Source organism: Dendrobates tinctorius, unplaced genomic scaffold (assembly GCF_039654945.1).
Source record: "Dendrobates tinctorius isolate UK_male_01 unplaced genomic scaffold, ASM3965494v1 ptg000001l, whole genome shotgun sequence".
NCBI lineage: Eukaryota > Metazoa > Chordata > Amphibia > Anura > Dendrobatidae > Dendrobates > Dendrobates tinctorius.
Window position 1 is genome coordinate 23,352,865 of NW_027361669.1, and position 12,956 is coordinate 23,365,820.

The window sequence follows — 12,956 nt, forward strand, 5'->3', positions numbered from 1 at the left end:
TTCCTACAGCCATGTCATGGTGGTGTAGCAGCAGCAACAGCTGATTAATGAATAGTTATTCAAAGGTGTGAATTATGTGTTAGATTCTATTCACATTAAGGCAGTACATTTTTTTTCACACCTATGCAGGTTTTTTTGCATGCAATTTTCTATAGTTTTATTAAAAATGTATCCAATCAATAAATACTAAGCATATTGTTGGGCATATTATAATATTCAGGATACTGCAGTCATTTTCTTTAAATTTTGACTCTTTATATAATTGAATTTGTATCCTTTTGCTGTTTCTCCTTCCTATAAGTGTTGGTTTGAGGCAATGGTTTTATGGTTGTATGTCAATTAATGTTTAATAAAATATGTATTTTATGAAATGAGTGACACTCTTGGTTATTGGGTCACCTGACAGTGACCTTTGTGATATATTCATGCATTGAGAGTGTAGCCCGCTCCTTTGAAGGATTATGGGCTTGGGTATTGTGCTTACTATATATATACAGTATATCATATTCTTTGTGGCAAGATGACTTATCTCTTCATTTAGAACATATTTACTGAATGTGGGTAAAGATCAAAGACAACCAATTTAATTTCTTCCAATTAGCTAAAGATGATGGCCACATCTTAGAGGATAGCCACTGTTCACACTGTAGCTTAAACTGGCCATGTGCATTACATCAATTTCATTGACTAAAAATGTGTATGTATTTGATGGTGATTTGAATGTGTATGATTAGGTTATGAATTCTCTCAACAGCAATTTGAGCTCAAAAGATTTGGTAGTGCTAGATATAAGTTTTTATTCCCATATCCTTATCTTCATATTGAAATAAAATAAAGTTCATTAAGATCAGTGCCTCAAATACTTCCAGATTCTTCATTCTTGTCAGCTCTCGTTCAGAAACCATAACCGTGACTCATTTTTGTTGATAGAGGTTTTTAAACATATCATTTTCAAGTACAATGTCTAAGAAAATCTTTTAGACAAGCTAAAAAAGACACACAAAAATGAAACCACTTAGTAAAAGGTGTTGTTTATTTTGTACGTTTTGTGAATGGTGGGTGCACACTGTGATGGATATATTGTTGGGTCAGATTTTGTAGGTACAAAGCTTTAATTCAAAATGACGTAATGGAAAATAAATGATCAATATACAATCATCTGAGGAATTAGAATTGTAACAGAAGCATGTTTATCCTTATCAACCCAACTTTGCACCATAAAACAGACATGACTTATGCAAAAACACAGCTACAAAATACATAAAACACAAATCTATCTGAGCTAATGTTGCGATTGTCGCGGAGAATGTTAAAGTCAACAGTCTCGTAATTTGGACTGTTTTTGAAGCCCTATTTTATATCGTTTTTGCAAAGATTTTTAATGTTATATTTTTTTGCTACTTTATTAGAATTGACATGTAGTTTTATCACCCCAAAAATTATTTTGACTGATAGTATGGCAGATTTTAAAAATATTTTATTTAGTTAATTTGTACCACACCACTTACAAAGTCTCAATTTGAATTGGTTACAAAATCAGCAAATTTAGTAGAATACAGATACGCTACATTTGTCTCGGTATGTGACATTTCTAGAAAATCTTATCAATGTTCAGTCACCGGGGATCGACTAGTGTAATCTCAGCTATCATAGAAAAATGTGGCAATGATGTTGGTGAAAATTGATGGCTACACTTTGCTTTCTAGAGAGACGGCATGGTTGACAATTCTCTATCACAGAGCTAATTTTCCTACAATAATTAAATTAACAATTTAAAAGCTGCTGTTATTTTAAGAGTTTATGGGTTATAATACAAAGACCAAATGTTATCTCAGGTACAAACCATTTATTGACAACAGGCATTGTTCTTATGTTATCATATGTTTAGCAAGAACATGTGACTCAAGCAATGAGAACGGGTAAAACATGTTGACAAAATTTTCAACACTTCAAGAGGAAACATAAAATCAATTTACAAAAACGAGTTACAAAATGTGAATCATGTTATTAAAAAATAAAGAGGCACCAGTGGTGATGACTGCTGCCTGATTTTCACTCAGAAGATCTTGGTTTCATTTTTGACATTAACATGGAATACGTAGGTGCTGAAAAAGATGGAGAGAAAAGTCTCAGCATTATGGTGCATCCAAATAAACCCTAAAGCCAAAAGAGATTGAGTTTGACTATAGGAAATTAAGAGTATAGTTTATCCGCCACTGCTGGAGAAAGCTCTGCATGCTCTTTTTGTATGATTCAGTTATCATGGGGAGTTAAGAAGGGGCGCAATAACCCAATTCCAGATAAGGTCCCACGCTCCACTTTTTTTGTAATAAATACAGCCTGTAACAACACCTGCTTAAGTGCATAGGTGGAGCTGAAATACTAGTAAAATACAAGTAAAACTTGCATATTGGGCAAAATGTTGTACGGCTAACTATTTTTTTATGAAGCATCAGACAAAATTTTTTATTACTTAAATCTTAAATCGTAAGGTTAATATTCTCACCAATCGATTTCTTCTCCAGTTTCCAGTGCCACTTTGGTCCTATTCTCCCTGGATTATACTGGGTTTTATGTGTGAGCCAGAAAGCGCTTTTATAATGTATATTTATGGAAAGAGGCTTCATAGGCTTACATTGTTAAAGCTACTTCTGGCTCACACATAAACCCCAATGTTTCCTGGTTTCAGCCTCATAGTTTTTAAGGCTGAAGATAGACTTAACCTCTTCACGACAATTGAGGTACTGTAAGTTTACATCATGGGCGAGAAAGAGTTCAGGCAAAATGACTTAAATTTACGTCATGGCGATCATGCGGGCACAGAAGCTGTGCCTGCACGATCTCTGCCAGCAGCTCGACTTAAATGAAAGCCGAGCCTCCACTGTCAGTGCCAGGAGTGGTGCCCGCACTACTCTGGGCCATTTAGCAACTTAAATGCCAAGCTCGATCACAGCATTTAGAAGGCAGGAAGAGGGAGGGGGTTCCCTCTCCATTAGATCAGTGGGCCCGCAACTTCACTGCCATGGCAACCCGAGGTTGTCATAAAGACATCCTGGTCACCCAGCTTGTTAGACCATGCTCAGAGCATGATATAAGAAGCTTCTGTTAGTGCAGCACTGACAGGTATAATTCTTGGGCATTGCAATTCATTATATCAGCAATCAGAAAAATAAAAGTTATAATGTCCGATAGAGAGACTATGTAAACAAAAAGTAGAAAAAAATAAAAAATATTTTTAAGAAAAAATAAAATAAATGAAAAAATGATAAAATATTAAACCAATTAATAGGTATATTTATGCAAAAAAATTAAAGTGCACATATTTGGTTTTGCCGCATCCAGAAAGATCCAACTTATCAAACTGTCACACTATTTAACCCCTTCAGTGAACTGTGTAAAAAAAATAATGAAAAAAACTGGCCATAAAACTATGCCATTCATTATTCCAGCAAAAAAGTGGAATAAAATGCGATAAAAAAGTTGAATGTAAATAAAAACGGTATCAATGAAACCTTCATTTTGTCCTGCATAAAAGAAAAGCTGCCATACAGATGTCAGTGGAGAAATAAAAAATGTATAAAAACTTAATATGTAGTTTGTAAAATGGGATCACTTATAGGGGGGTTCTGCTGTTCTGGCACGTCAGGGGCTCTGTTAATGTGACATGGCCACAGGGTCACTTATGCTGTTACCGTAGTGAAAATGCAAAATTTGTGGCTTATTCAAATTTTTCTGGGAAAAAGTAAAATTTTCATTTTTTCCAGGGAACCAAAATTTTCCCGAATCACATAGGTTTCTGACACTGTAGAGCACTGTAGCTTCTCACAGTGACAGCGCACGCTACTCCAGTAATCATCTTCGTTTTTACCCGGGATGCTCCCAGCTAAAGGGCCCTGGCTGGATAGACTTGTCTGAAGATTTTCAGCTTCTCACTGCACTATGCCCACATGTAACCGCTCCAGGATTTAGGATCCCTTCAGCGGATATCTGTGCACATAGGAGCGCATATAGGCAGAAGGATAACCCCTATCCTCTAGTGATCTTATGGAGACTACAACAAGGAAGCAACTTCAGCAAACTAGGCTTGTCTTATACCATTTTTTAATCATACACATGTAAGATGTATAGCTGGAACCCCAAGTCTGCTGTGTAAATTACTTAAAGCAGCACAAACTTTTTTTTCTTAATTTCATCAATGGAGAGAGACTATTTCTAACAATTACCTGTTTTTTAACTCTGTTGTAATAGGATCTCTGCTGTTGTAGTTTTATCTATATTGACTATGATACACACAATTTCTGTTGAAACATTTATTATTGCATGTTCTTTGTTTCCTTCATTTATTTCCCTTTGTTCATTAGCCGTTTAGAATTACAGTATCAATCCTTTATGTGGTAAATGTTATTTAACCCCTTAATGACCAGAGCTAGTTTTGGTTTTGCATTTTCATTTTTCGCTCCCCTTCTTCCCAGAGCCATAACTTTTTAAAAATTTTTTGGTCAATATGGCCATGTGCAGGATTGTTTTTTGTGGGAAGAGTTGTATTTTTGAACGACGCCATTGGTTTTACCATGTTGTGTACTAGTAAATGGGAAAAAAATTCTAAGTGCAGTGAAATTGCAAAAAAGTACAATCCCACACTTGTTTTTTGTTTGGCTTTTTTGCTAGGTTCACTAAATGCTAAAACTGACCTGCAGTTATGATTCGTCATTACAAATTCATAAACATCAAACATGTCTAGGCTTTTTTTTACTTAAGTGGTGAGAAAAAATTCCAAACTTTGTTTAAAAAAAAAAATTGCGCCATTTTTGGAGAATTTGACAAAAAATAGTAATGGATGAAAAAACTAGTAAATTAAAAATATGCAAATGATGAATTAAGGTCCTCTCTCTAAATTTCAGTTCTCGATGAGCTAGTGGATGGGGACTAGTTTCTGCCATACACATACTGTTCATGGGACCATAGGCTCCTTTCACTTGCACCATTATAGCAAGTACAGTTGAGTGTTAGCCATCGAATCCTTTGAATACACAGTTCACTGACAAATTAATTCCTGCTTTTCTCTCTCTGTAGCATGCAAACAGAAGCGATATTGTACACCACTATTGAGCCATGTGACTGTGAGTCTGGCAATTAAGTGAAATGCATTTGCTGAGTGCTGCAGCACGATCTGCCTGTGTCTACCTTTGCTGGATGCTGCTCACTTCTTTTCTCACCTCACTGTCATCAGTCCATCTTACTTTGATAAAGACAGATTTCAGGTGTTATTCAGAGTGGATGGTGAGTTCAAGAGGCAGCCGGAGGGGAAGAAGTAGCTCATAAATGGAGAAAGATGCAGATTTTCCTGATAAGATATCCTAAAAGGTTTTGTATATTTGACATGTAGTTAGCAATAATCTCATCTTGCCCTCATGCCTATGTTGGCAGAAAAGCCTTTCTGCCATGTTAGATGACAATGGTTTTGTAAGTAGCGTGATGGGATAGGAAAGGAATTGAGAACAAGTAACACATCTGATGTACAGTTGCAAACATATTTATTCTGCCAACTATCCTAATGCCAATAGTTGCCTCTGATTTGAAGCAGTCAGTGCTCAAAGAGTTCATTGCTTCAGAATAGAGTATGCACAGATAGAAAGTCTCCTATTCTTGTTTTCTACATGTTTTTTTTTTCATGCTGACAAGTTCTCAGATTGATGTGCATTCTCACAAGAATATGCACAGATCCATGACAGTATTTTATCTAGCACCATATGTCACCATATGTCACATTTCAAACCATCACACATTGTTCATTTTAGAAGAACTGAACCACATATTTACCTAGCCGGGCATGTCTTTGAGACACCTAGAGAGAAAAAAATATGATGTGATTGGGATTATTTGCACTAAACAATGGTATTCTGTCACATGATTGATGACTCCATATTGCTTTTTGCTTTTGTCTGGGAAAGAATGTGTAAGATCAATAATAGCTTAGTTTCATGCTAGAACCCTTTGGGAATAGTGTGATGCTGATGTTTAAACACTTCAACAATGCCCTTGGTGGTTAGCCATGAAGATGCTTGTGGATAGAAACACTAGCTTATTTGCACATTTTTCAGCTGGAATTTTTAGTATATAATGCACCCGACCGCAATGTGTATGTTACCCCACACTGTGACTAAAGTTTGCCAAGTAAACATTGACATACTTGATTGATCTTTTTTCAAGGAACAAAACAAACCTTCTGTATACACTAGCTATTTTGTCTAAATAACTAAATAGAGCATCTGGAGGCTAAAAAGCACTTGAGTGGTACTACCAATGTAATCAGTATATAAGGTTTATTGGCATAATTTACAAAATTTCTGATGTTTGCAATAAACCAATCAATTAAAAATAGTTTAACACAACTAATGGCCACTCCAGAATACTTAGAACAACTAAAGAAAGTTTTGTGGCCTTTGAGGTATGATTGGGATCATTGTCCTTTTGGAAGATCCAATGAGGCCCCAGCTTCAGCGTCCTCACAGAAGACATGATGTTTGTCTCCTAGGATTTCCTAATATTGGATTGAATTAATTTTTCCCTCTAAACGCTGTAGGTTTTCATTGCTAGAGGAAGCAAAGAAGCATCACTGAGCTACCACCATGCTTTACTATATACTCCCCAAGACTTACTACTGATTCATAGGTTGGAAAAGTTCCCCTTTTGTTTCATCAGTCCACAGAACAGAATCCCAAAACTTACTCAAAACCATATAAATAAGTCAGAGAGAACTTTTCTTGTGTTTTTAGGGCAGTAGAGGTCTGCATCTTGGATCTCAGGAAAGGAGATTTTCAGCATTTAGTATGGACCTTACTGAGTAAACTGAAACATCATTGCCTGCTGCCACCAAATTTTGCTGCAACTCTTTTTCAGCCATTCAATGGTTTTGGACCACTTGAATCTTCAGGAGTCTGAAGGAAACTGGTGATTGCTTCCTTTTCTGCCAAATCGGGGCAGATTAGCCAGTGTTTCTTTAGCTTTAAATTTTACAACTGTGCTTCAAACTGTACAATCATACCATTGCCATAAGTAAACTGGTGTTTGGCTATGCATCATGTTTACAGCCAAAGGGAACACTAATGGCTAGAGCACCTTGACAGTAACCATTACCGCTGCCCCCAGGATATTTCCGGGGACCACAATATCACACATGCGACTTTGTATTTTACCTTCACTCATCAGTATTGTATCACTTTACCAAAACTAAATCGATTCCGTGGACTATACAGAATGGGCTATCTCTGGCACAGGGAGTTTGATCCTCCACATAAAGCCACGAAATTGTGCATCATGTTTATCTACACTCTCTTACTATAATCATATATATTTGAGACAGTAGTTATTGTGTGGCTTTATAAGCCACGAGTACTTAACAAGACACTACACAGGGCTCGTTTAGTACTGTCAACAGCTTCTAAAATTATACATTCATACAGCTAGTGTATATTATAATTTATGTTTATACTTTTAAAACATACCTTTGAATAAGCAGCAGCTTGTCTCAGGATATCAAGTCCAGAATCTGAAAGTTCATCTCTTTCTATGGATTTTGCTGAAAATTATAAAAATAAAATGAAAAACAATATACAGCATACATCCATATATAAAAATACACAGGCAGTGCTACACCAGAGATAAGCAGATCGATATGTACGTAAGAATGAATGTAAGGAGAATGAAGGTAAGCTTGAATTGCCTAAAATTTGCAGGTCAGCAGTTTGCAATCCGGTTAGAGAGAAACGCAAAAAAAAACCCATAGATAAATGCTTTTAGTCATTTCACAGACCGCTGAAGACTCAGCGTACCAGCTAATAACATCAGGCTTGTCAGCTTTGTCCTCCCCATAATGCCTTCCATCTGTATCATTACATGGTCTACTGCAGCCAATCAGGGAGACTGCGGCAGGGACTATAAATAATTAGGGCCATCCAAGGAGCAGTCATTTTTGGATTTTACAGTGTAGGGATAGGTGATTATCGCACAGGTCTTTCGACATACAAAGTCTCAGTCTGTGATTTAAATGTAGGTTCTCTACCCATATTGTCACTCAGTATGACTGTGAATTAAGAGATATGTAATATACTTAAGTAACAGCACCTTAATAACAACCTTTTTTTTATTCTTCAAACAAGAACCGCATTAATACCCATCTGTCCTAATTTTCCAATAAAGAAAAATCCTGAATACAAGGCTTGTGTGTCACAGAATGTGTACTTCCTGCTTTGTGAAACTAATGCCAGGGCTTGATGGCAGCTGTGATTTTTCAGAAAGCATGTAGAGGCTTTGCAGAAATACTATTCAGAGAGAATAACACAATTTGATGGGAAATTTGGTGAAATAGCAGTACAATAAGCAGCATTATAGCCCAGTGATTACCACTGACATCCTAAAGGCATGCCATTGGACCCCCACGGATCACTAGAATGGGGGTCTCAGTACGATTCACCTTTTCCTTGGGAGTGTGAATAAAATTGTGGTATCACATGTGCCCTCCTGCTCTATACAAAATCTATGCATTTGGCATACTGTAGCTTGTTAAATATAAAGTAATTGAATCCTTATTTTTTAATTAGGTCTGAGGCATCTAGATCAGTATGTGGATAAAGATTGATAAATAGTCCATGAACTGCTCTATCTTCAAGTCACTAGATGAATGTAAAACAAATATTGCAATACTGCATAGCAAAGCATAGTATATGATGAATTATATACAATTCAGTCAGTCATTTCTGACCTTTGGAAGCAAAATTGTCCTTCTTTCTATCAAATCTATCTTTAACTGTCAAAATAACTATATTCAACTTAACAGGGTGAGCAGCTCCTATCAGATTACTAATTGATAAGATGGGTCACCCTGTGGCGAAAGATTTGCTGGGGAGTTATGGTAGAACCACACATGGACAGAGGTAGGTTAGTAGAAAGTTGAAAGGAGTTCAGTTTTTGACAGGTTCAGTTTCAGATTGAGGGAGGACATGATGTTAGACACAACAGTAAGGCAATCACTGGTGTTTTGTAATAATGCAGGCGTGATGTCAGGAGTAGAGGTGTATAATTGGGTGTCATCAGTATAGAGATAGAGATGATACTGAAAACCTAATGTACTGATTGTTTGTACAATAGGGGCAGTATGCAAGGTGAAAAGGATGGGGCCTAGGACTGATTCTCGAGGAACCCCAACAGTTACGTAAAAAGGAGAGGAGGAGGAGACAGTAAAAGATGCAGTCAAGGAGCGGCCAGAGAGGTAGGAGGAGAACCAGGAGAGAACGGTGTCCTGGAGGCTGATAGAGAGGAGGATAGTGAGGAGAAGCTAGTGATCCACAGTGCCGAATGCTGCAGAGAGATCCTTGAGAATTAGCATTGAGTAGTGACTAAAGTTGAGCGACTTTGGTCGGATCGGGTTTCATGAAACAAAATTTGTTTCGGATGAAACTGGTCCAACTAGGGCAAAAAAAGTCGGAGTTTCGTCCGAAACCCGACCCCAATGCAAGTCAATGGGGAATAAAAGTCGGCATTGAGTGGATGAATGTCTTCCGCTCAATGCCGACTGTTATTCCCCATTGACTTGCATTGGGGTCGGGTTTCGGACGAAACTCCGACTTTTTTTTTGCCCTAGCCGGACCAGTTTCATCCGACTCAAATTTTATTTCATGAAACCCGATCCGACCAAAGTCGCTCAACTCTAGTAGTGACCATTTGATTTAGCTGTTAGTAAATCATTAGTGAGGGCAGGTTCAGTAGAGTGTAAAGAGCGGAAACTGAATTGTAGAGGGTCGAGAAGAGAGTGATCTGAGAAATAGCGGGTTAGACAGGAGTGGACTAAGCGCAAAAGGAGTTTAGAGATGATAGCAAGATTAGAGGCAGCTCTATTATTAGCAGCACAGTTTTGGTTGAGGGATGTATTAGCTAGTCTATCAGAAAACCTAAGTGGCCATACAAAAGGGACAAGTACATATAAATACAGACACTGGATACCCAATACAAAGAGAAGTTGGTTGCAGGGACAGGGGGGCAGATGGTCCCATGTAAAAGTGAAGTAAGAATTTTCTGAGTATTTTTAGTGCTTTATATTTAACTGATGGATTTTTTTCCGTACATCTGCTATACTCTGCTTCATTACATGTCAGTTCTCATGTCTCTGTACCTGTATCGAGTCTGAGGCACCCACCAATGCTCACCTCAATGGCAGCAGAGCCAGCTGCACCCACCAGTGCTCACCTCAACGGCAGCAGAGCCAGCTATATCTGCCAGTGCTCACGTCAATGGCAGCAGAACCAGCTGCACCTGCCTGTCAGCATCTGCTGGACATTTCCCCGGGCCATTCCACTTATCAACTCCTAGGGGTCACTCGCCATCTACCCAAGGTCAGTCCTGGAGTAGCAATTGGATCACCTCCCTTGTCTCTCCACGGACTATGGAGCTTGTTAGCTGCTGCGTTTCCATGGTCGGATTGGTTAAGGTTCCTAGTCACGCCCCTCCAGATCTTACTTGAGCTTTGGCACAGTGGTTCCAACACCCAGCCGTTGCATAAGAAAACACTTTGTAAAAATTCTACACACAAGGTGGCGACATGAGGTATCACAGGAACTGTTTCTATTTAAAAGTTCAGCTGGTTTATTTCATTCTTCATAAACCACATCACAGGAATACTTAAATAGAGCCTTTATATGGCACAAAGGGAAACAAAGTAAACAGTCCATATAATAGCTTGAGTTCCCCAGCTTGACTTAGTCCAGCTTCCTAAACCTTTTGCAAAGCCACACAATCCAGAAGGCCTACAGACCTCCATACACAGCACCAAATGTAAGATAAACAGGTCCCATTTTACAAAGTGATCCACACCCAGGGGTAGAGATATGGTGAGCAGACCAGCACCTGACTCCTCAGCTGCTGACAATTAGAGCAGTACATAACATGGCCAATTAACCTCTCTTAGTACTATGTGTACTAGAGCATTACTCCAGGTTTATATCACAGACATCCTGCACCTCTGTGATCCAATATGAGTCCGGCAGTCACTTTACATACCTCCCCATTTGCCTAAAGCTGTGGGGCTTGTCACCGTCTACCACTAGACATGAGATTCCTGAGAGACCATCTGCTTTGCCATGTAACTTCCCGGATCTATGTTCCATAAGGAAGTGGAAATCCTGCAGGGCTAGAAACCAGTGGGTAACACAAGCATTTTTCCCACTCATCCACCTGAGTGGAACATGGTCTTAAACCAATTTAATTTTTTGCCCTAAGAAATAGTATCACAGTGTGTCCATCACCTACTTTATGGCCAAGCACTCATTTTTCACATTGTCATATTTTTTCACACATGCCGACAGTTTCCTACTCAAGCAGAAAACAGGACGCTCCTCTCTGTGCATCTCCTGAGACAGTACCTCGCCTAATCCATCTTCTGAAGAATCTGTTTTGAATACAAATTTCTCTTAAATTGGGGGCTACCAGGACAGGTTGCGTACAGAGAGCTACTTTCAGTTCTTGAAAGGCACTCTCCACCTCCAACGTCCTTTTGGCCATGACCAATTTTATCCCCTTAAGGAGGTCGGTCATGATAAAGTTTGGGATGAACCATCTGTACTACCCCACAATTCCCATGAAAACCATAAATTGATTTTTTTGAGAGGGGTCTCGGCAAGTTCTGGATTGCGCCCACTTTATTGATTTGGGGTTTCATTTTACCTCTACCTACTAATGTATTTGACCTCCTCTTCCCCCATCACATTTTTTTGGGATTTATAGAAAACCCCGACTTCCTGGGAGCATCGAACATCGTCTGCACCTTTTCCAGATAACTTCCCAAATAATGACTGAAGATTAAAACTGTAAAGCGCTGCAGAACATGTTGGCGCTATATAAATAAAGATTATTATTATTATTACAATATCGTCCACATATGCTGCAGCATAGTTCTTATGGGGTGTTAGGATCTGGTTCATGGTACTCTGGAAGGTGGTGGAGCTCCCTGCAGTCCAAACGGCATCCGGGCGTATTGGAAGCATCTGTTGGGTGTAGAGAAAGACGTCTTGGCTTTTTGGGACATGGGTATTTGCCAATATCCATTTGTTAGATCCAAGATGGTTAGGTATCTTGCCTGCTCAAGTCTCTCAATCAGCTGATTGACACATGGCATCAGATATGCGTGAAACTTGGAAACATCATTCAGCTTCCGATAATTATAGAATATTCATTCTCCATTGGATTTTGAAACGTGGACAATCGGGCTTGACCACTCGCTCTTCGATTCAGCATACACTTCACTTCCTTGGAGATCAGTTCTCGGTGGGCCTCGGGAATTCGGTATTGCTTCAAGTTCACCAGTACATGGAGTTCCACCAGCATCTCATGTTCTATGACATCTGGACACCCCAGCAAATCTTAGAACAGGTCCCGGTTCAACTACAGCAATTCCAGACACTGCTGTTTTTGGGCCTTCAATAGTGTCTCTGCTTTTGTGACTCCTTCAATGTTCCCTTCTGGCTTGACCAGCAAACATAGAGTTTCAGTGGGGTCCCTGTTGTGCTATGGCTTGATAAGTTTGACGTGGTAGATCTAGTACTGTTTGCGTCTTTCCATTTGATGAACCTTGAGTTCACTTCTGCCAACTTTTCTACCACCTCATAGGGGCATTGTCATTTGGCCAAAAACATACCCACTACCATGGGAATAAGCATGAAGACTCACCCTGGCTGACTAGTTGTAGACCCGGGATTGAGCCTCTTGAGCCTGGAGATGTACCTTTACGGTGGACATTAACTTCGGAACCCTCTCCTGCATCTGGGTGATGTGCTTGATGATGCTCCAATGGGGCGTGACCTTGGCTTCCCAGGTTTCCATTGCTATATCAAGGAGACCCCGCTGATGTCAGCCATACAGGAGTTAAAAAGGAGAGAATCTGGTAAAAGCTTCGCTGAACCTCTCAG

The 12,956-nt window shown here is 39.0% G+C and overlaps 1 protein-coding gene across 1 annotated transcript in view; it reads right to left on the reverse strand.

Annotated features, from left to right (window-relative positions):
• Window positions 1-1,015: 1,015 nt before the first annotated feature.
• Window positions 1,016-12,956, reverse strand: part of TGFBI (transforming growth factor beta induced) — a 172,959-nt gene continuing 161,018 nt past the window's right edge. The window contains exons 15-17 of the mRNA XM_073571608.1: window positions 7,506-7,579; window positions 5,821-5,845; window positions 1,016-2,105 (exon numbers count right to left, since the gene is read on the reverse strand). Of these exons, the coding sequence (XP_073427709.1) occupies window positions 2,053-2,105; window positions 5,821-5,845; window positions 7,506-7,579 (152 nt within the window). The 3' untranslated portion in view covers window positions 1,016-2,052. The remainder of the gene's footprint in view (window positions 2,106-5,820; window positions 5,846-7,505; window positions 7,580-12,956) is intronic.